The sequence below is a fragment of the Dryobates pubescens genome, chromosome 19, assembly GCF_014839835.1.
Source record: "Dryobates pubescens isolate bDryPub1 chromosome 19, bDryPub1.pri, whole genome shotgun sequence".
In the NCBI taxonomy this organism is placed as follows: Eukaryota; Metazoa; Chordata; class Aves; order Piciformes; family Picidae; genus Dryobates; species Dryobates pubescens.
This window is the reverse complement of record NC_071630.1, coordinates 2,036,766-2,057,693: the sequence shown is the minus strand read 5'-3', so window position 1 is coordinate 2,057,693 and position 20,928 is coordinate 2,036,766. Positions and strand designations below refer to the sequence as shown.

The following is a 20,928-nucleotide window of genomic DNA, read 5'->3' as shown; positions in this document are numbered from 1 at the left end:
GACAGCATTTGAGGTGCAGTGTCTTTAGCTTCCTCAAGAAGCATTTGTTGGTGGAGATGATGATCAGCTGGGAAGGGTAGTGCTGAAGTTTTGAGGGACCTGTCAGGCTGGGGGCAGGCAGCTGAGCCAGTTCAGTGGGTGAGGGAGAAGGGAAGGCCTTGGTGTGCTGTGTGGAGACTGAGCCAAGACTCAGAGCTGTGCCCATGGCCACAGGGGAGCGAGCAGCCTGCTTCCAGTTAAGCACTGGAGCAGCTCCTCTGCATGGACTGAGGAAGAGCTTTTCCTCCCCCCACAGTGGTGGAGGGTTAGGATGCTGCAGGGAAGGAGCAAGAGACACCCCAAGCAGCTCAGCTCACCTCACCTCAGCCTGACTCTGCAAAGCCAGGGGCTTTATAAATGTGCTTTATGGCTGCCAACTACAGAAGCAGATGGCTGCAAGCAGTACTGCATGCAGCCTTGCTGGTAGAATGCTTAAAACACCAAGAGGGTGCTGTGAGGCTCTGGGGTTGTTGCATGGGCAGGGACATCGCTGCCTGCACAGAAATGCTTCTTCCTTGCTTGACTTGCTGCATGAATGTGGTGATTTAGTGGCAATGGTAAAACCCAAGGTTGGGAGGAGGTTTCTCCTGAGCAGAAGGATGTGGGCTACTCATCAAAAAAGGAGTCTCCAGGGAGCTCCCAAGGGTGTGAGAAGGAGAAAGGAGCCATAAGCCATCTCCACTGGGTCCTTGGCCTGTGAGGGATGGAGGAGTGGAGCCAGCTCTTCAAGCAACTTTCACTAAGCCCAAGGGGCTGCCAAGTGCAGGCTGAATTGTGCTGGCTTTGGTTTTTGAGTGTTCCTAGCTGCATGGCCCCTGCCTGCCAGCACAAAGCCACCTTCCCAAGCGCAGTGTCCTAGTGTGACACTCAAACTACAAAGCTCAGGGACTTCGCTGACTGGTCCACCTCCCTCTCCTGCTGTTTACTCCATCTGGATGAGGTGCCCACAGGTTGGTGACAGTGCTGGGCTCCAGCTTGTTCTTGATGCCCTGGTTAGCTTGTGGCATCCCCCAAAGAAGGGCTTAGCTTGTCCTGGGGCACAAAGAGAGCAGCCCTGCAGCTCTGCTTCTCCAAGCTAGGGGCAGACCTAGGGCATGCCCCTGGCAGCCAGGTGAAAGCTTCTGACTTTGAACCAGTGCTGGGAGAACTGCTCCTGGAATCAACCAGACAGAGACACCACGAGGGGATTCTCCTTGTCCCCCCCCCCCCCTCCATCTGCTGTTGGAAGCAGAGCTGAGGTGTTGGGGGCAAACCCAGCCCAGGAGGGTGCTGTGAGCTAGCCTGGTGAGTTCCTCCTGCTGAGAGGGCACCCTAAAAGCTCTTGTTGCTGAGGCTGGGTTTGGTTTTGGGCCCCTCACTCCAAGGACAGTGAGGTGCTGGAGCCCGTCCAAAGAAGGGCAAGGAAGCTGGTGAAGGGTCTAGAGCACAAGGCTGGCAAGGAGCAGCTGAGGGAACTGGGGTTGTTCAGCCTGGAGGAAAGGAGGCTGAGGGAGACCTCATTGCTCTCTGCAGCAGGTTGGAGCCAGGAAGGAGTTGGTCTCTTCTCTGAAGGACCAAAGGACAGGACAAGAGGAAACAGCCTCAAGTCGCACCAGGGGAGCTTTAGGGGGGCCAGGAGGAGCAGTTTCTTCCCCCGGGGGGGCTGCCGAGGCCTGGTGTAGGCTGCCCAGGGCCGTGGTGGAGTCTCCAGCCCCGGGGGGGGTTCAAAGCGGCGGCGCTGAGGGCCGGGGAGCGGTGGTGCCCTGGCAGGGCCGGGCGCAGGGGGGGGCTGGATGACCTTAAAAAGCTCTTTGCCACCCCAAACCATGCTATGATCCTATCGCTAGGGCAGCCAAGTGCTTTCCAGGCTTTGAACGGCTCTCCCCCTGTCCCTCCAAGGCGGACAGCCCTGCAAGCTCCACTTCACGAGGCGGGAGGGAGAAGATTCCACACGGGAGCTGCCTCCCCCTAGCTCCGACGTTGCCGGGCGCGCAGCTCCCGCCTCCCTTGCCGCCACCACCGCTGGCTCTGCACTTTGACGAGCAGCGTTCCGTGGGGCCGAGGGGGCGGGCGTGAGGCTGCGATGGCAGCGGGGGGCGGCCGTGGGCGCTGGGGGCTGTAATGGCGGCCAGGGGCCATGATGGCGCCGAGGCCTCAGGAAGCGAGACGGAGGGAGGGGGGACGCGGCCGAGGGGGCGCTGCGGGGCGGGGCCAGACGAACTCCCGCCCCATCCCCACGGAGGCGTGGCGCGCAGGGGGGCGGTGCGCTGACGTCGCGGCGCGTCGATTTGCATACGCCGTGCGTGCCGCTGGGTGGGCGGGCGCTCGCGCCGGAGGTGGCGGATCCAAGATGGCGCCGTGCGGACGTGTCCGGAGCCGCTGCCCGGGCCCGGCGTTCCTTTTGCTCCTGGCGCTGGCGGCTCGACCGGCGGCGAGCGGCTCTCCTGGCGCCGGCCCCGTCGCGGCCGTGCAGGGGCAGTCGGTGGCGCTGGGCGCGGCGGCCCCGCGACCTCCCCGTGTCGGTGGCGGCGGCTCGGGCAGCGGGTGGAAGCTGTCGGAGGAGGCGGTGTGCCGGGAGGACGTGGTGCGGCTTTGCTCCAAGCACAGCTGGGCCAACAACCTCGCCGTCCTCGAGTGCCTGCAGGACGTCCGTGAGGTACGGGCCGGGCGCCTCGCCGGGTCGGGTCGGGCCGGGCCTAGCGGCGGTAGCGAACAAAGAGCGGGGCTCCGCGCCGCCCGCTCGGCCCCGCCGCCGCTCCTCAGCCCGGCGAGCGCCGCCCGGGCTGCCCTGTCTTCTTTGGCCCCTGATTTTGGGTTCAAAGAGCGGGCTTTGCCTGCGGGCCGGCGCTTCCCGCGCTGTGGAGGGGGCCGGGCCGGCTCGGGGAGCTGCCGGCGGGGGTGGCGGGCGGGTGAGGGGAGCCTCTTCCCCTCTTTATTCACACCTCCGGGCTCCGCGCTGCCGCCCTGCCAGCGGCCTCCTGGGCGGGAGAGCACCCGGTGGGGCGGCTTTGTTGTGGGTGCCTTGGAGGGTTGCTCTGCTTTCGGAGGTCCCTGGAGAGCAGCCCGCGTCGCGCCGGGGCTGTCTTTCCCGGCTGGTCGCAGCGGTGACCCGAGGAGGGCTTTTGTTCGGGTTCAGATCCCCACCTTCGCGCAGAGCTGGGCTGCAGGGGCAGCTGGCTTTCCGGTGCTTGCTTCTGCTTGGGTAAAACTGGGTATACAATCTTCAGAGCTGGCTCCGTTTGCGCAGGAAGGGTTGGCTGGGTAACCTGTGGTGTTGCCAAACCTCTGTCGTGAGCGGTTTAAGTCAAGCTCAAGTGAAAAACGCAGTTGCCACCTCAGGGTCTTCTCTACCCCTCTCTTTTCATTCATTCCTCGGTGGTTCTCGCTCACTTTGAAGAAGCCTTCGGGGGTGGGGGGGGGGAAGTGTCTTTGAGCTGTTTGAGGGCTGAGGTCTCTTTAGCCCTCGGCCTCTCCCGCTGCTCTCTCTCCAGGAATGTCAGGCTGGGTCGGTTTTAATGGTTATTATTGTGGTGAGAGCAGATGGCAGTGACTTGGTGGTTACCCTTATCAAAGGGAGTCTTGAAGCAATTACCTCCTCCTGGCTTAAAAGCCCCAAAGAATTTAAGATCCTTATCTGACTTGGTGTTTTAATTCTGGGGAGGCAATGCAGCGAGAGGCTCGGGGCAGGCGTTCCGAGCCGCTCCTGATGGATGCAGCGCCTGTCACGGCCGCAAAACCCGCCGTGATGCTTGCTTTGTGAATAACTTGCCGCTCGCTTGTTCCTTTCACCTGTCTGGGAGCTTTCGGAGCCCCTGGCGGGGAGGAACCGGCTCTGGGAGCTGCACTTGCGGGCGGTCGCTGGCGAGCTCTGCTCGTTCCTTTCTTCCCGGTTGGGTGGCCCCTCCCTGTGCTTTCTTTCGGTTCCAGTGCTTATTGGTTTTCTGCCATTTTAGCGAGGTGGAGGTTTCTATCATCTGGTTGATCAGCTTTTGTCGTTAAAGGCGGAGGGGGAGTTGGGGGGGGAGCAGAGGGCTGGGGCGCAGGGCACGGTCAGGACAAGCAGGAGACGAAGGGATGCCTTGCATCACCCCCTTGGTTTTCAGCAAGTGCAAGCTGTGACGTTGGGCCTGCATGAGAGCTCCACTCTCCCTTGAATGTTAAGCCTTGTTTGTGGTTTTCCTTCCCCCCCCACCCCCAAGCCTGCCCTGCTCGTCAGCAGCTTGCTGGCTGGCTGCTGCTCTTGCCTTGCTGTGCCGCTGCCTGATAGGCAGTGCTGAAGGTGAATCTTTGCCTGGAGTGACACCCCAGCCGTCGACAGGACATCTCTGGCTTGTTTGGGATTCAGTTTCCTCTCCCAAGGTGCCTGTCTGCAGCCTTGTCCTTATTTGCCTGTCAGCCTGCAAGGAGCACTGTCAGCTGGCCTTAGACTCAACAGCTCTCCTGCCCTACCGCAGCCGTGGTGGGTTGGATCCTGACGTGAAATGGACTTCCTGGGGTGCTGCTGCTCTGAGAGATGAGTTAAAGCAACTGGCTTCGGGGTAGCCCTGCTGTTTAACCCCTGGTGTTTAGCCTCTGAGTGAAAGCCCTGCATTGTGCACACTGGGTGGCACGTTGGGCAAGTCAGACACAGCTGTTGTCTCAGATCTTGCCTTTGCCTTGGAGGTGACAGCAGAGGGGAAGAAGTGACACGTTCCCATAGAGTCAGAGAGTGGTTTGGGTTGGAAGGGACCTCCAGAGCTCATCCAGTCCCAGTCAGCAGGGACATCTTCCTTAGATCAGGTTGGTCAGAGCCTTGTTGAGCCTGACCTTGGAATATGGGGCCCCAACCACCTCCCTGGACAGCCTTTTCCAGTGTTCCCCCAGCCCCCTGGTGCAGAACTTGTTCCTAACATCCACTCTAAATCTGCTCTGCTCTAGTTGTTGGCTGTTGCTGATGATGCAACTGTTAAATCTAACCCTTACAGCCTCTGACAGCTTGTTTGGACAATACCAGGAACATGAGGATCACATTTTGAAATGGGTGGGGAGCTAATCTAAGCCATCTGAGGCCGTTAAAACAACAGTCAAGCTGTAGTAAATGGTAGCCCTGGGGGAGCTGCTGTGTGTGTGACAGCCTCAGTGAGGACAATGTTTGGACACAGCTTTGCTCCAAGTAGCAGACTTAAGATTTCTGGGTGGAATTTCCTGCAGAAGCAGCTTTTTTGCTCTAGGTGTCGAAGGTGATCTTACAGAGCACCCAGCTCTGAAGCCCTCAAGAAAGGAAGGAGGGGGACCTGATGGAGCAGGTCCAGAGAGGGCCATGAAGGTGATCAGGGGCTTGGGGCCAGCTCTGCTGCGAGGACAGGCTGAGGGAGCTGAGGTTGTTCATCCTGGAGAAGAGAAGGCTCCAGGGAGACCTCAGAGTGGCCTTCCAGTACTTGAAGGCTATGAGAAGGGTGCAGAGGGACTGTTTCCAGAGGCCTGCAGTCACAGGACAAAGGGCAGTGGTTTGCAATGAGAGCAGAGCAGATTCAGATTGGATGTGAGGAGCGAGTTGTGCACCATAAAGCTGGCAGAACACTGCAACAAGTTGCCCAGGGAGGCAGTTGAGGCCTCATCCCTGGAGATACTCAAGGTCAGGCTCAACAAAGCAACCTGAGCAACCTGATCTAGTGGAGAGTGTCCCTGCTGGCTGCAGGTGAGCTCTGGAGGAGGTCCCCTCCAACCCAAACCCTTCTGTGATTCCCACCAGGAGCATTCCTGTAAGGCAGAGGAGCTTTGGAAGCTGGGAGTGCTGCTGCTCAAATGACCTGTTGATTTTGGCTCCCTGGTGTGCCACAGAAAAGCTGGGAGCCTCCAAGGTGGAATACCAAGAGGAAGCAGCTAGGGGAAAGCTTGCTTTTGAGTCCATCAACTGGAGAGGGAAGGAGAGGCTGTGCTTGTTTTGTTAGGCTGTGTGAATGTTGTTTCCCTGGCTGCTGATTTGTTCCCAGGGCTGAGTTTGAAGTCCTCCCCTTTTTTTTTTTGGTTGCTGGGTAATTACCCTCACTCCAGGAAGGACATGGGGGGGGGGCTGGAGCAGGTCCAAAGCAGGGCAGCAAAGCTGGTGAAGAGTCCAGAGCATAGGGCTGGGGAGGAGCAGCTGAGGGAACTGGGGGTGTTTAGCCTGGAGGAGAGGAGGCTGAGGGGGGAGGCCTCATTGCTCTCTGCAGCTCCCTGAGAGGTTTGCATTGGAGTGAGGTGGAGTTGGTTTCTTTTCCCCAGTCTCAGGTGATAGAAGGAGAGGAACTGGCCTGGAGTTGTGCCAGGGGAGGCTCAGATTGGAGATGAGGAAAAATGTCTTTGGTGCCAGAGTGGTCAGGGCCTGGCAGAGGCTGCCCAGGGAGGTGGTGGAGTCCCCATGGCTGGAGGTGTTCCAGACCTCGTGTGGCCATGGCACTGGGGGCCAGGGTTTGGTGGCCATGGTGGGGTTGGGTTGCTGGTTGGGCTGGGTGATCTTGGAGGTCTTTTCCAAACCAAAGAACTTGATGGTTCTGTGATCACCCTTACAGCCATAAACACCTGCAAGCACCTTTGAAGCCTCTGTGTGTGTTTTATAACCTCAGTGCCTCGACTTTCTGGAAGGATTTCAGCCCCATCATGCTGGAGCAGGTCCAGAGAAGGGCAGCAAAGCTGGGGAAGGGTCTGGAGAACAGGGCTGTTGAGGAGCAGTTGAGGCAGCTGGGGATGTTCAGAGCAGGAGGCTGAGGGGAGGCTGAACAGCTCCCTGAAAGGAGGTTGGAGCCACAGGAACTTCCCAAGGAACAAGTAACAGAATGAGAGGAAACTGCCTCAAGTTGCCCCAGGGGAGGTTTGGGTTGCACACAGGGAACAATTTCTTCCCCCAGAGGGTTGTCAAGGCCTTGAACAGGCTGCCCAGGGCGGTGGGGGGCTGCCCGCTCCCGGAGCCGCCCGGGGCGGTGGTGGGCCCCCCGCTCCCGGAGCCGCCCGGGGCGGTGGTGGGCCCCCCGCTCCCGGAGCCGCCCGGGGCGGTGGTGGGCTGCGCACCCCCGGAGCCGCCCGGGGCGGTGGTGGGCTGCGCACCCCCGGAGCCGCCCGGGGCGGTGGTGGGCTGCGCACCCCCGGAGCCGCCCGGGGCGGTGGTGGGCTGCGCACCCCCGGAGCCGCCCGGGGCGGTGGTGGGCTCCGCACCCCTGGAGCCACCCGGGGCGGTGGTGGGTTCCCCATGCCGGAGCCGCCCGGGGCGGTGGTGGGCTCCCCGCGCCCGGAGCCGCCTAGGGCGGTGGTGGGCCCCCAGCCCTGGAGCAGCCCGGGGCGGTGGTGGGCGCCGCACCCCTGGAGCCGCCCGGGGCGGTGGTGGGCTCCCCACGCCCGGAGCCGCCCGGGGCGGTGGTGGGCTCCCCACGCCCGGAGCCGCCCGGGGCGGTGGTGGGCTCCCCACGCCCGGAGCTGCCCGGGGCGGTGGTGGGCTCCCCATGCCGGAGCCACCCGGGGCGGTGGTGGGCTGCGCACCCCTGGAGCCGCCCGGGGCGGTGGTGGGCTCCCCATGCCGGAGCCACCCGGGGCGGTGGTGGGCTGCACACCCCTGGAGCCGCCCGGGGCGGTGGTGGGCTGCGCACCCCTGGAGCCGCCCAGGGCGGTGGTGGGCTCCCCATGCCCGGAGCCGCCCGGGGCGGTGGTGGGCTGCGCACCCCTGGAGCCGCCCAGGGCGGTGGTGGGCCGCCCAGCCCCAGAGCCGCCCAGGGCGGTGGTGGGCTGCCCGTGCCCGGAGCCGCCCGGGGCGGTGGTGGACTCCCCACGCCCGGAGCCGCCCGGGGCGGTGGTGGGCTGCGCACCCCTGGAGCCGCCCAGGGCGGTGGTGGGCCGCCCAGCCCCAGAGCCGCCCAGGGCGGTGGTGGGCCGCCCAGCCCCAGAGCCGCCCGGGGTGGTGGTGGGCCCCCAGCCCTGGAGCAGCCCGGGGCGGTGGTGGGCGCCGCACCCCCGGAGCCGCCCGGGGCGGTGGTGGGCTCCCCAGCCCCGGAGCCGCCCGGGGCGGTGGTGGGCCCCCCGCGCCCGGAGCCGCCCGGGGTGGTGGTGGGCTCCCCAGAGCCGCCCGGGGCTGTGGTGGGCTGCCCACCCCTGGAGGCCTTGAAGCTACATAGATGTGGTATTGAGGGGCTGTGGTTGAGTGGTGACCTGGCAGTGCTGAGCTGTTGAACTTGGGGCTCTTAAAGATCTCTTCCAGCCTCAATGATTCTATGGCTCTGCTGAATCTGAAGGACTGCTGAGTCTCTGGTTGCCAAGTCCAGGATAAACTCAGCATAGAACTGATTTGAAACCAGAGCAAACAGCAACAACCCCCCCCCCCCCCCCCCCCAAACCCTGCAGAAACCAACCTCCAAACTCATGCCTTTGGAGGCTTTGGGGGTGTGAGCAGTTCCTTGCAGAGTGTCACTTTCAGGTGTTCTCCCCACAGATATTTAAGCACTGCCTGGTTTTGGAATCCTCTGCAAAAGCTCAACCCCTTCCAAACCGGTTTCGAACACTTTACCTCTGCTTTTGCCCCCAGAGTGGTGAAATCCCTGGCTGGCATTGTGCTGAGTCCACTCCTGCAGGTGCAGAAGACTCCTCCTGCTTTTCAGGTTGTTCAGCTGCTTGAAATCCAAGTGACAGTCTGGAGGAGAGGAATGCTCCTTCACTGGAGGTCAGAGCTAGGCAGCTTTAACCTCTGTGATTGTCATCAGCAAATAGAATCTGAAGTGCCTTTGGATGCATCTTGGAGATGAATTCATTCCCTTCCAGGTGGAATTAGAATAGAATAGAATAAACCAGGTTGGAAGAGACCTTCAAGATCATCAAGTCCAACCTATCACCCAACACCACCTAATCAACTCAACCATGGCACCAAGCACCCTCTTAAGTCTCCTCCTGAACACCTCCAGGGATGGGGACTCCACCACCTCCCTGGGCAGCACATTCCCATGGGCAATCACTCTCTCTGTGTAGAACTTCCTCCTAAACTCCATCCTGAACCTCCCCTGGCACAGCCTGAGACTGTGCCCTCTTGTTCTGGTGCTGGGTGCCTGGGAGAAGAGCCCAACCTCTGTCTGGTTCCAACCTCCTTTCAGGCAGTTGCAGAGAGCAATGAAGTCTCCCCTGAGCCTCCTCTTCTGCAGGCTCCAACCCCAGCTCCCTCAGCCTCTCCTCCCAGGGCTGTGCTCCAGACCCCTCCCCAGCTTTGTTGCCCTTCTCTGGACACCTTCCAGCAAGTCAACCTCCTTCCTAACCTGAGGAGCCCAGAGCTGGACACAGGACTCAAGGTGTGGCCTAAGCAGTGCAGTGTACAGGGGCAGAATGACCTCCCTGCTCCTGCTGGCCACACTCTTCCTGATGCAGGCCAGGATGCCCTTGGCCCTCTTGGCTGCCTGGGCACACTGCAGGCTCATGTTCAGCCTACCATCAACCAGCACCCCCAGGTCCCTCTCTGTCTGGCTGCTCTCAGCCACTCTGCCCCCAGCCTGCAGCACTGCCTGGGGTTGCTGTGGCCAAAGTGCAGCCCCTGGCACTTGGATGTGTTCAATCTCCTGCCCTTGGCCTCTGCCCCTCTGCCCAGCCTGTTGAGGTCCCTCTGCAGAGCCTCTCTACCCTCCAGCAGCTCAACTCCTGCCCCCAGCTTGGTGTCACCTGCAAATTTCCTGCTGATGGACTCAATGCCCTCCTCCAGATCATCAGTGAAGATGTTCAAGAGGCTGGGGCCCAGCACTGCTCCCTGGGGCACACCACTGGTGCCTGGCTGCCAGCTGGCTGTGGCACCATTCACCACCACTCTCTGGGCTCAGCCTCCAGCCAGTTCCTCACCCAGCTCAGAGTGCTGCTGTCCCAGCCAGGGGCTGACAGCTTGGCCAGGAGTTTGTTGGGGGGGACAGTGTCAAAGGCCTTGCTGAGGTCCAGGCAGACTACATCCTTTCAGGCACATTTTTAGTGTTTTGGTTGTTTAGCTGAACAACTTTGTGGTAGCAAAAGAGCGGGGGTTGGAGGATGCTCCTTCCAAAAGGTGGTTTAAAATGTGGTGGTGGTTTGGAGTTTTGCCCCTGCGGCTGCTCTGATCTCTGGCCTGTTTCTGAAGGGGCTGCAGAGTGTGCATCTCATAGGCCATGTGCAGGGTGAGTGCCCAGAGGCTGGAGCCAGGCTGTGCTGGGTACTGCCCAATGCCAGCACAAGGGGCAGGGGTGGGAGGTGAGGCAGAGGCTGGAGCCAGGCTGTGCTGGGTGCTGCCTGATGCCAGCACAAGGGGCAGGGGTGGGAGGTGAGGCAGAGGCTGGAGCCAGGCTGTGCTGGGTGCTGCCTGATGCCAGCACAAGGGGCAGGGGTGGAAGCTGAGGCAGAGGCTGGAGCCAGGCTCTGCTGGGTGCTGCCCGATGCCAGCACAAGGGGCAGGGGTGGAAGCTGAGGCAGAGGCTGGAGCCAGGCTCTGCTGGGTGCTGCCTGATGCCAGCACAAGGGGCAGGGGTGGAAGGTGAGGCAGAGGCTGGAGCCAGGCTCTGCTGGGTGCTGCCCAATGCCAGCACAAGGGGCAGGGGTGGAAGCTGAGGCAGAGGAAGTTGCATGGAAACAGGAGGAAGAATTTTTCCCCTGTGAGGGTGATGGGACACTGGAGCAGGCTGCCCAGGGGGGCTGTGGAGTCTCCCTCTCTGGAGTTATTCACAAGCCACCTGGATGTGTTGCTATGTGATCTGCCCTGGGTGCTCCTGCTCTGGCAGGGAGCTTGGGCTGGATGATCCTTTGCAGCCCCTAACATTGGGGTCAATCATTCAGACTGGAGGAAACCTTTTCAAACAGAGTTCAACCATTCAGTGCCCAGGCTGGTGCTAAACCTCAGCACCACATCTGCATGTCTTTCCAGAGATGGGGACTCCACCACTGCCTTGGCACAGCTTGAGGCTGTTGCTGGGGAGCAGGGAGCAGAGCCCACCCCCACCTCACTCCAGTCTGCTTTTGGGGCATTGCAGACAGCAATCAGGTCTCCCCTCAGCCATCTTTTCTCCAGACTAAACAACCCCAGCTCCCTCAGCTGCTCCTCACCAGGCTTGTTCTCCAGACCCTTCATCTAGAACTGCTTCTTGACCCTTCTCTGGACACTCTCCATGTCCTTCTTGCACTGAGAGGCCCCAAACTGAGCTTGGTATTTGATGTGTGACCTCGCCAGTGCCCAGTACAGGGGGGATGATCCCTGCCCTACTCCTGCTGGCCACACCATTGCTGATCCAGGCCACCTGAGCACACTGCTGGCTCAGCTTCAGCCAGCTGCCAAATAACCCAACATGGGTTTAGGAAGGGCAGGTCCTGCCTCTCCAACCTGATCTCCTTCCATGCCCAGGGCACTGCCTGCTGGCTGTGGGGCAGGCTGTGGATGTGGTCTGCCTGGACCTCAGCAAGGCCTTTGCCACCATCCCCCCCAGCAAACTCCTGGCCAAGCTGTCAGCCCCTGGCTGGGACAGCAGCTCTGAGCTGGGTGAGGAACTGGCTGGAGGCTGAGCCCAGAGAGTGGTGGTGAATGGTGCACAGCCAGCTGGCAGCCAGGCACCAGTGGCGTCCCCCAGGGAGCAGTGCTGGGCCCCAGCCTCTTTAATATCTTCATTGATGATCTGGATGAGGGCACTGAGTCAGCCATCAGCAAATGTGCAGATGACAGCAAGCTGGGAGCAGATGTTGGTCAGTTAGAGGGCAGAAGGGCTCTGCAGAGGGACCTTGCCAGGCTGGGCAGATGGGCAGAGTCCAACAGGATGGCATTCAACAAGTCCAAGTGCCAGATGCTGCACATTGGCCACAGCAACCCCAGGCAGAGCTACAGGCTGGGGGCAGAGTGGCTGAGAGCAGCCAGGCAGAGAGGGACCTGGGGGTGCTGATTGACAGCTGGCTGAACATGAGCCAGCAGTGTGCCCAGGGGGCCAAGAAGGCCAAGGGCAGCCTGGCCTGCATTAGGAACAGTGTGGCCAGCAGGAGCAGGGAGGTCATTGTGCCCTGTGCAAAGCACTGCTGAGGCCACACCTTGAGTCCTGTGTCCAGTTCTGGGCCCCTCAGTTTAGGAAGGACATTGAGAGACTTGAAGGTGTCCAGAGAAGGGCAACAAGGCTGGGGAGAGGCCTTGAGCACAGCCCTGTGAGGAGAGGCTGAGGGAGCTGGGGTTGCTTAGCCTGGAGAAGAGGAGGCTCAGGGTTGACCTCATTGCCCTCTACAACTACCTGAAAGGTGGTTGTGGCCAGGTGGGGGTTGGTCTCCTCTCCAAGGCACCCAGCCCCAGAACAAGAGGACACAGTCTTAAGCTGTGCCAGGGGAGGTTTAGACTGGAGGTGAGGAGAAAGCTCTTCCCAGAGAGAGTTGGCCCTGGGGATGTGCTGCCCAGGGAGGTGGTGGAGTCCCCATCCCTGGAGGTGTTCAAGAGGGGATTGGATGTGGCACTTGGTGCCATGGTCTGGCCATGAGGTCTGTGGTGCCAGGTTGGACTGGATGATCTTTGAGGTCTCTTCCAACCTTGGTGATGCTGTGCTGCTGTGAGACTGTGATAACCCTCCCCTGGCCCTGGGCAGGTTCCAGTCCCTGTGACCCAAGCCTGGAGTGCTGCTGGGGTTGTCGTGACCCCAGCGCAGGACCTGGCACTCAGCCTCCTCGCACCTCCTGCCTGTTGAGTTTCCCTCCACACAGCCTGCTGCCTTTAAGCACTATTTTATGAGCTGCTTGTTAAGCTAATTTCCATGGTGGTTATAGTCTAAATAAACCTATGAAATATTAATGTATTTACCAGGTGAAAACCCTTGCATGATGAACGCTATTTGCATTGCAAGCGTGGCTGAGTTGGAGGCAGGAACCATTAGCAGGGGTGGAGATCATCTGAGGCTCTGTGCTCTGGCTTCAGCATCACTTTAATGTTAAAGCACACCTTAGGCCTGATTAATCAGTGAATTAACAGTGCCCTAATTGTTTGGCTTCCCTTGCTTGTCGAGAGGATGCCACACTTGAAAGCCTTACATCCTTCTCTGTAACGCTGTGGTGGAGGCTGAGCAGTAGTTCTGAGATCAAAGGGCTGTGATTAGGTTGGGATTAGAGATCCCAAGTTTTGGTCTCCTGCTACTTTTCATCACCCTGAAAGGTTCAGTTTCTTGGGTAGCACCTGTGTGGCAGGGCCAGGCTAATAGAGGCTGAGTGCTGCCTGAGAGGGAGGAGGCTCTCCTGACGTTGAGGATTGGGCTGAGAGCAAGAGGAGTTAATTTTAAAGCTGTGTCTTTTAAGAGTGGGTTTTTTCCTGTTATTCCAGAGGCACAGGCAGTGTAAGAGGCTGGAAAATCTGCTTGATGTGACTTAGGGAGTGTGGAACATTTGGTGGGCTGGGAGCTGGCACGCTGCTTCTGTGTAGATGTTTTATTCCTCGCTCCCTACCTGAGCACCTGATGAAGTAGTGCCAGGGAAATTACCTAAGATGGGGAAATCACAGCTGGAGAAGAGAAGGCAGAGGTCAGGGCTGCCCTTGATATCAATCCAGGGTGGTGGGTGATGAGATTGAGAGCAGCCCTGCAGCGAAGGACTTGGGGGTGCTGGTGGGGGAGAAGCTGGACATGAGCCGGCAGTGGGCACTTGCAGCAGTACAGAAGGCCAAGGGCAGCCTGGAGTGCATCCAAAGCAGTGTGGCCAGCAGTGGAGGGGCTGGATCCTGTCCCTCTGCTCTGGGGAGCTCTCACCTGCAGGGCTGTGCCCAGCTATGGGGACCCCAACAGGAGAGAGACCTGGAAGATGATCAGAGGGCTCTGCTATGGGTGGGAGAGTTGGGGCTGTTCAGAAGATAAAGCTCTGGGGAGACCTTAGAGCTGCATTTCAGTGTCTGAAAGGGACCCACAGGAAAGCTGGGGAGAGACTGTTTGGAAGGGCCTGTGGTGATAGGACAAGGGGCAATGGTTTGAAACTGGAGCAGAGCAGATTTAGGTTAGACAGCAGGGAGAAGTTCTGCACAGTGAACAGAATAGAATAGAATTAACCAGGTTGGAAGAGACCTTTGAGATCATGGAGTCCAACCCATCATCCAACACCATCTAATCAACTCAACCATGGCACCAAGCACCCCATCAAGTCTCTTCCTAAACACCTCCAGGGATGGGGACTCCACCACCTCCCTGGGCAGCATATCCCAAGGGCCAATCTCTCTCTCTCTGTAGAACTTCCTCCTAACATCCAGCCTGAACCTCCCCTGGCACAGCTTGAGACTGTGTCCTCTTGTTCTGGTGCTGGGTGCCTGGGAGAAGAGACCAACCTCTGCCTGTCTACAACCTCCCTTAAGTTGTAGAGAGCAATAAGGTCACCCCCGAGCCTCCTCTTCTCCAGGCTAAGCAACCCCAGCTCCTTCAGCCTCTCCTCACAGGGCTGTGCCCCAGGCCCGTGAGACGCCGCAGCAGGTTGCCCAGAGAGGTGGTTGGGGCTCCATCCCTGCAGACATTCAGGATTAGCCTTGATGTGTGCCTGGGCAGCCTGCCCCAGCTGGGGATGTCCCTGCTGCCTGCAGGGGTTTGGACAAGCTGCCTTTTGAGGGTCCCTCCCAACCCAGTGCAGTCTGTGTGTCTGTGAAGCTGTAACACATGCCTGGAGCCTTGATCTGCTTGGGGGTCGTGGGAGCTGTGTGTGCTCAGCCCTCGTGTTTGCCCTCAAGGTTTTTCTGCTTTTCCTGGGGAGGGGATTGGAAATGTGAAAGCATTTTGGTTGCACTGAGGGGGATTTAAGTCTGGTCTGCCATGGTAGCCTCCTTTATTTCCTCCCCCCCTTTTATCTCTGCAGTTTGCTGGTTGGAAGGGTGAAGGTTCTGCTCTGCCTCCACACGTGGCGTTCCCTCATCCTGGAGCTCATCCTTGTGTTGCTTCCCTCTCTCCCAGCTCTCTGGTGCACAAGTGGAGGCTGCTGTTTGAAAGGCCTTTTGTGAAGGTCTCTGGGCTGTGGCAGCAGATAGCTTCACCTGTCCAGAGCTGGAAGTAACTGAGGGCTCTGCATTCAGGTTGGACTCGAGGTCTCTTCCAGCCTTGGTGGTACTGTGTGATTAACCAGAGCACAGGGGTGGGCTAGTTTGGATAGTGAAAGCAGTGTTCCCTGGGCTGATCTTCAGTGCTTTTAGTTTGGGGGTTGTCCCACAAAGCCTCCAGCCCTCCTCCCTGAGCTGTTTTGAGTGGGAACTGCTTGTTTCTCATGCTGGTAGGAAGGGAGGTGTGGGCTGGAGGCTGGTCTGGCTCTCTAATCATTACTATTGCAAAGGAGTAGGCAGTTAGTATTCTGCTGATGCTCTTAGAGTGCCTACAGCATTATCATCTGGTTCAGATACCAGCACCAAAGGGATTATTTTTATAAAGGGAATGATCAGAAGCCCAGAAAATGCACCTTGAGCCTTGCCAAGGGCTTTGCTTACCCTCTCCTCTTCCCTCCCCCCCTTTAAATCCAAGGGATATTGACCTGGTGATTCAAAACCACCTGTACAGGGCCCAGGAGCTGAAGGGAAGAAGTTCTCCATCCTTAAGGAAGAAAACAGAGCAGGAGTCATACCTGTAGCTGAAGATGAAACTAACTGGAAGTAAAAAATGTGTTGCACTTGGAAGAGATTAATTATTAGGCTGTCACTGGATGCTGGGCTGGGTATGAGATGCAGCTTGTGCATCTGCATTGCTAATCTCCAGACACCATCCTGTCTCCAAGTGGGTTGAATGTATAATCTGCAGTGGTTGGTGGCAGCTGCAGATCAATGGAAGTGGTCAGGAAGGGACCAGAGGGAGCTGGACAGGCTGGAGAGGTGGGCACAAGCCACCCTCAGGAGGTTCAACAGGACCAAGGGCAGGGTCCTGCAGCTGGGTGGAGGCAATGGCAGGCACAAATGCAGGCTGGGCAGGGACTGGCTGGAAAGCAGCCCTGAGGAGAGAGCCTTGGGGGTGCTGGGGGAGGAGAAGCTCAGCAGGAGCTCTCAGTGTGCACTTGCAGCCCAGAAAGCCAAGCAGAGCCTGGGCTGCAGCAAGAGAAGTGTGGCCAGCAGGGCAAGGGAGGGGATTCTGCCCCTCTGCTCAGCTCTGGGGAGACCCCACCTGGAGTCCTGCCTCCAGTTCTGGAGCCCCTATCCCAAGAGGGATCTGGAGGGGCTGGAAGGCGTCCAGAGCAGGGCCAGGAGGATGAGCAGAGGGCTGGAGCTGCTCTGCTGTGAGGACAGACTGAAGGAGTTGGGGCTGTTCAGCCTGGAGAAGAGAAGGCTCTGAGGTGATCTCATTGTGGCCTTCCAGGATCTGCAGGGGGCTCCAAGCAGGCTGGGGAGGGACTGCTCAGGATCTCAGGGAGTGATAGGACTGGGGGGAATGGAATGAAGCTGGAGGTGGGGAGATTGAGGCTGGAGGTGAGGAGGAAGTTCTTCCCCAGGAGAGTGGTGAAGCCCTGGAATGGGTTGTGCAGGGAGGTGGTTGGGGCCCTGTCCCTGGAGGTGTTTAAGGCCAGGCTGGATGAGGCTGTGGGCAGCCTGATCTAGTGTGGGGTGTCCCTGCCCATGGCAGGGGGGTTGGAACTGGCTGATCCTTGTGGTCCCTTCCAACCCTGACTGATACAATGAAGGAATGGTCCCTCCTGCTTCTGAAAGCCATAACATGAAGATGGCTCTCCCCAGGTCAGTGGAAGGGAGTGGTTGGACCTGGGAGAGAAGGGATTGAGAAGATTAAAGTTAAATAAAACCACAACCAAACCCATGAGCAACCAAAGAAAATGATGGAGGCAAGGCTGGAGTGCTCTGTGGAGCTTTTCCTCTTGAGGCTTGGCTTCTTAGCCAAGATTAGCTTCATTCTTGTGCAGCTGCTCTTGTCTTTCCTTGTGTTCAGACAGTGGAAGCCCAATTTCCTCCTGGCTTTTGTAAGTGAAGCCTTCAAGTCAAATTCTAAACACACTTGAAGTCTGATTTGTGGTTAGGTTACTTGCCTTGGCATCAGCCTTTGGCTCGGTGTCAGGAGGCAGCAGTAGTTAAAAGCACCCTTTTCATCCTGCTAAAGCCCTGTGTGAGCTGACTAGAGCATGCCATGGTCACCCCTGCTAGGTCCTGGGCTTGCTGCCTTGTGAGCAGAGCACACAAGAGCCTTGGCCAGCAGGACCAGGACTGCTGAGTCCCTCAGCAGTAAGTTTGCAGGTGACACCAAGCTGGGGGCAGGAGCTGAGCTGGGAGAGGGCAGCAGAGCTCTGCAGAGGGACCTCAACAGGCTGGGCAGAGGGGCAGGGGCCAAGGGCAGGAGATTGAACACAGCCAAGTGCCAGGGGCTGCACTTTGGCCACAGCAACCCCAGGCAGTGCTGCAGGCTGGGGGCAGAGTGGCTGAGAGCAGCCAGGCAGAGAGGGACCTGGGGGTGCTGGTTGATGGTAGGCTGAACATGAGCCAGCAGTGTGCCCAGGGGGCCAAGAAGGCCAAGGGCAGCCTGGCCTGCATCAGGAAGAGTGTGGCCAGCAGGAGCAGGGAGGTCATTCTGCCCCTGTACACTGCACTGGTTAGGCCACACCTTGAGTCCTGTGTCCAGTTCTGGGCTCCTCAGTTTAGGAAGGAGGTTGACTTGCTGGAAGGTGTCCAGAGAAGGGCAACAAAGCTGGGGAGGGGTCTGGGGCACAGCCCTGTGAGGAGAGGCTGAGGGAGCTGGGGTTGCTTAGCCTGGAGAAGAGGAGACTCAGGGGAGACCTCATTGCTCTCTAAAACTCCCTGCAGGGAGGTTGGAGCCAGGTGGGGGTTGGGCTCTTCTCCCAGGCAGCCAGCCCCAGACCAAGAGGACACAGCCTCAGGCTGTGCCAGGGGAGGTTTAGGCTGGAGGCTAGGAAGAAGTTCTTCCCAGAGAGAGTTGTTGGCCCTTGGGATGTGCTGCCCAGGGAGGTGGTGGAGTCCCCATCCCTGGAGGTGTTCAGGAGGAGACTTGATAGGGTGCTTGGTGCCATGGTTGAGTTGATTAGGTGGTGTTGGGTTCCCCCTCCCCATCCTGCATCTCACCAGTTGTGCTAACCTGAGGGCCTTGGTTTCGTGCCTTATCCTGGGTGTGGGTTTGGGGTTTTGTCTGCTTTGGGTTTGGGGTTTTGGTTTAGCTTAGTGCAGTTCTTGGCAGGCTGACACTTGCAGTAGCTGCTTATGCATCACTTTGGCCCTGGGATCTTTGGCTTAATAAAAGGGATTGTCTTCCAAGTCTGCTTCCTCCAGTGAGCTGGGCAGCTGCAGCTCACAACACTGAGGGAAGAGGAATGGAAATGCTGTTGGCTTTCTTGGCCACTTCTTTGGCTGCCTTCTTTACCTCCCCTATGGAGGCAGGCTGGGAGAGTTGGGGCTGTTCAGCCTGGAGGAAAGAAGGCTCCAGGGAGATCTTAGAGCAGCCTTCTGTGGTACCTGAAGGAGGCTGACTAGGGGAGAGCTGGGAAGTGACTTCTTGTGAGGGCTTGTGGTGGCAGGATGAAGGGCAGTGGCTTTCAGCTGGGAGGGGGGGAGATGGAGACTGGAGATCAGAAAGAAATTCTGGCCAGTGGGGGTGGGGATGTTGCCCCTCAGAGAGGAATGAATGATTATTAAGCAGGAGATACAGGGAGTGAGACACAGAGTGGCTTAAGGTTGGAAGAGACCCTTGAGATCAGCAGGATGAGGGAGGTGATTCTCTCCATCTGCTCTGCTGAGACACCCCCCAGGGAGCACTGCATGCCCTGGCATGAGAGGGGTATGGAGCTGCTGGAGAGGGGCCAGAGGAGGCCACAGAGGTGATCAGAGGGCTTCAGAACCTCCATATGGGAGAGGTGGGGCTGCTCAGCCTGGAGATGAGAAGGCTCCAGAGAGTCCTTAGAGCAGCCTTCCAGAACCTAAAGGGGCTCCAGGAGAGCTGGGGAGGGACTTTGGGCAAGGGCTGGGGGTGACAGGATGAGAGGCAATGGCTTTGAGCTGGAAGAGGGGAGGTTAAGACTGGAGATGAGGAAGAGATTGTTGGCAGTGAGGCTGGGGAGACACTGGCACAGGTTGCCCAGGGAGGCTGTGGAGGTGCTCAAGGCCAGGTTGGATGAGGCCTTGAGCAGCCTGGGCTGGTGGGAGATGTCTCTGCCCGTGGCAGGGGGGGTGGAACTGGAATGATCTTTAAGGTCCCTTCCAACCCAAACCATTTAATGACTCTGAAATACATGGAGAGATGTCCAGTGTGATGCAGGCTGCACTGTCTGAGCTTGGCTCAGGATGAGCTGAGAAAGCTGGGCTCTGCAGAGGTTGGGCTATGGGGAGGTGATTTCTTGAGCCAAACAGCTGGAGGTCTTGCCAAGCCAAGGCTGGATCAGCTGTGACAGCACAGACAGGTACAGCTGGATCCTGTTTTCCCTGCTGCTATCATCTCAAGAGGACACAGTCTCAAGCTGTGCAGGGGAGGTTTAGGCTGGATGTTAGGAAGAAGTTCTTCCCAGCAAGAGAGATTGGCCACTGGAATGTGCTGCCCTGGGAGGTGATGGAGTCCCCATCCCTGGAGGTGTTTAGGAAGAGCCTGGCTGAGGGACTTGGTGCCATGGTTGAGTTGATCAGATGGTGCTGGGTGACAGGTTGGACTCGAGGATCTGAAAGGTCTCTTCCAACCTGGTTAATTCCATCCCTCCCCTTCCATCCCTCCCCTTCCATCCCTCCCCTTCCATCCCTCCCCTTCCATCCCTCCCCTTCCATCCCTCCCCTTCCATCCCTCCCCTTCCCACCCTCATTTGTATCAGGAGATCTCTCCAGCTCAGGGGCTGCTTTGGGTTGTGGAAGCTGGGGAGAGTGTTGGAGGCAGGTCAGGTGCTGTGTTTGTTTGCCAGCGTGGAGAGGACGCCTGGGTGCTCCTGGAGGTGAGCCCCGCTGCCTCTGTGCACTCTGCTTGCTTGGGGCTTTGGAAAATGCACACTTTTGCAGGAGCTTTCTGGTTCTTCTTCCTCATGCAAGCAGCTGGGTGAAGGAGAGGTCTGGGTGTTGCCCTTTTGTTTGAAATCTTGCCCCCTCCAAACAGTTGTTTGCTCCCCTGACTGGTCTGGGTTTGAGGTCGGGGGAAGTGGTTGCTATGGTATTAAAAAACTTCAGCACCGTTGGCTGATCATTTTGTGTCACCAGAGGCTATCTCCTCCCTCTGAATCTTCACTTTATCAGCATCCATAGCATGGGGGTCAGGTGAGGAGCAGAGATCCCCAGCTACCAGCCTGTAGCACCAGTGCAGCCTCCTCAGATGGGGACAGGAGATGAAAAGCCCTAGTGAGCAGCAGTGGCATGCCTGAAAGCTGTGTCCTGGCATGCTGCTGTCAACTCCCAGACAGAGCTGCTCCTCAGTCCAACCTCAGCCTCCTCTGATGCAACTTAAGAGACCATTTCCCCTCATTCTGTTGTTGGTTCCCTGGGAGAAGAGGCCAACCCCCACCTGGCTCCAACCTCCTCTCAGGGAGCTGTAGAGAGCAATGAGCTCTAGCCTCAGCCTCCTCTTCTCCACACTAAATGCCCCCAGTTCCCTCAGCTGCTCCTCAGCAGCCCTCTTCTCCAGACCCTTCTCCAGCTTTGTGGCCCTGCTCTGCACTCCCAACCCCTCATGTCCTTCTTGGAGTGAGTGGCCTGAAACTAAAGCCAGTATTTGAGTTGCAGCCTCACCAGTGCCCAGCACGTGGGAGGCAATCCCTGCCCTAGTCCTGCTGGTCATGCTGTGGCTGATCCAGACCAGGATGCTGTTTGCCTTCTTGGCCACCTGAGCACACTGCTGCCTCATGTTCACCTGGCTGGCAACCAGCACTCTGAGGTCCTTTCCTGCCAGGCAGTTTCTAGCCCCTCTGCCCCAAGCTTGGAGGGTTCATGGGGTGGTTGTGACCTAAGTGCAGGACCTGAGACTTAGCCTTGTTGAATCATCCCCCAGGGAGCAGTGCTGGGCCCCAGCCTCTATAATATCTTCAGTGATGATCTGG

The 20,928-nt window shown here is 58.6% G+C and overlaps 1 protein-coding gene across 1 annotated transcript in view; it reads left to right on the top strand.

Moving 5' to 3' along the window:
• The first annotated feature begins 2,339 nt into the window (after positions 1–2,339).
• GLG1 (golgi glycoprotein 1) overlaps positions 2,340–20,928 on the top strand; it is a 144,172-nt gene continuing 125,583 nt past the window's right edge. The window contains exon 1 of the mRNA XM_054170236.1: positions 2,340–2,674. Within this exon, the coding sequence (XP_054026211.1) occupies positions 2,369–2,674 (306 nt within the window). The 5' untranslated portion in view covers positions 2,340–2,368. The remainder of the gene's footprint in view (positions 2,675–20,928) is intronic.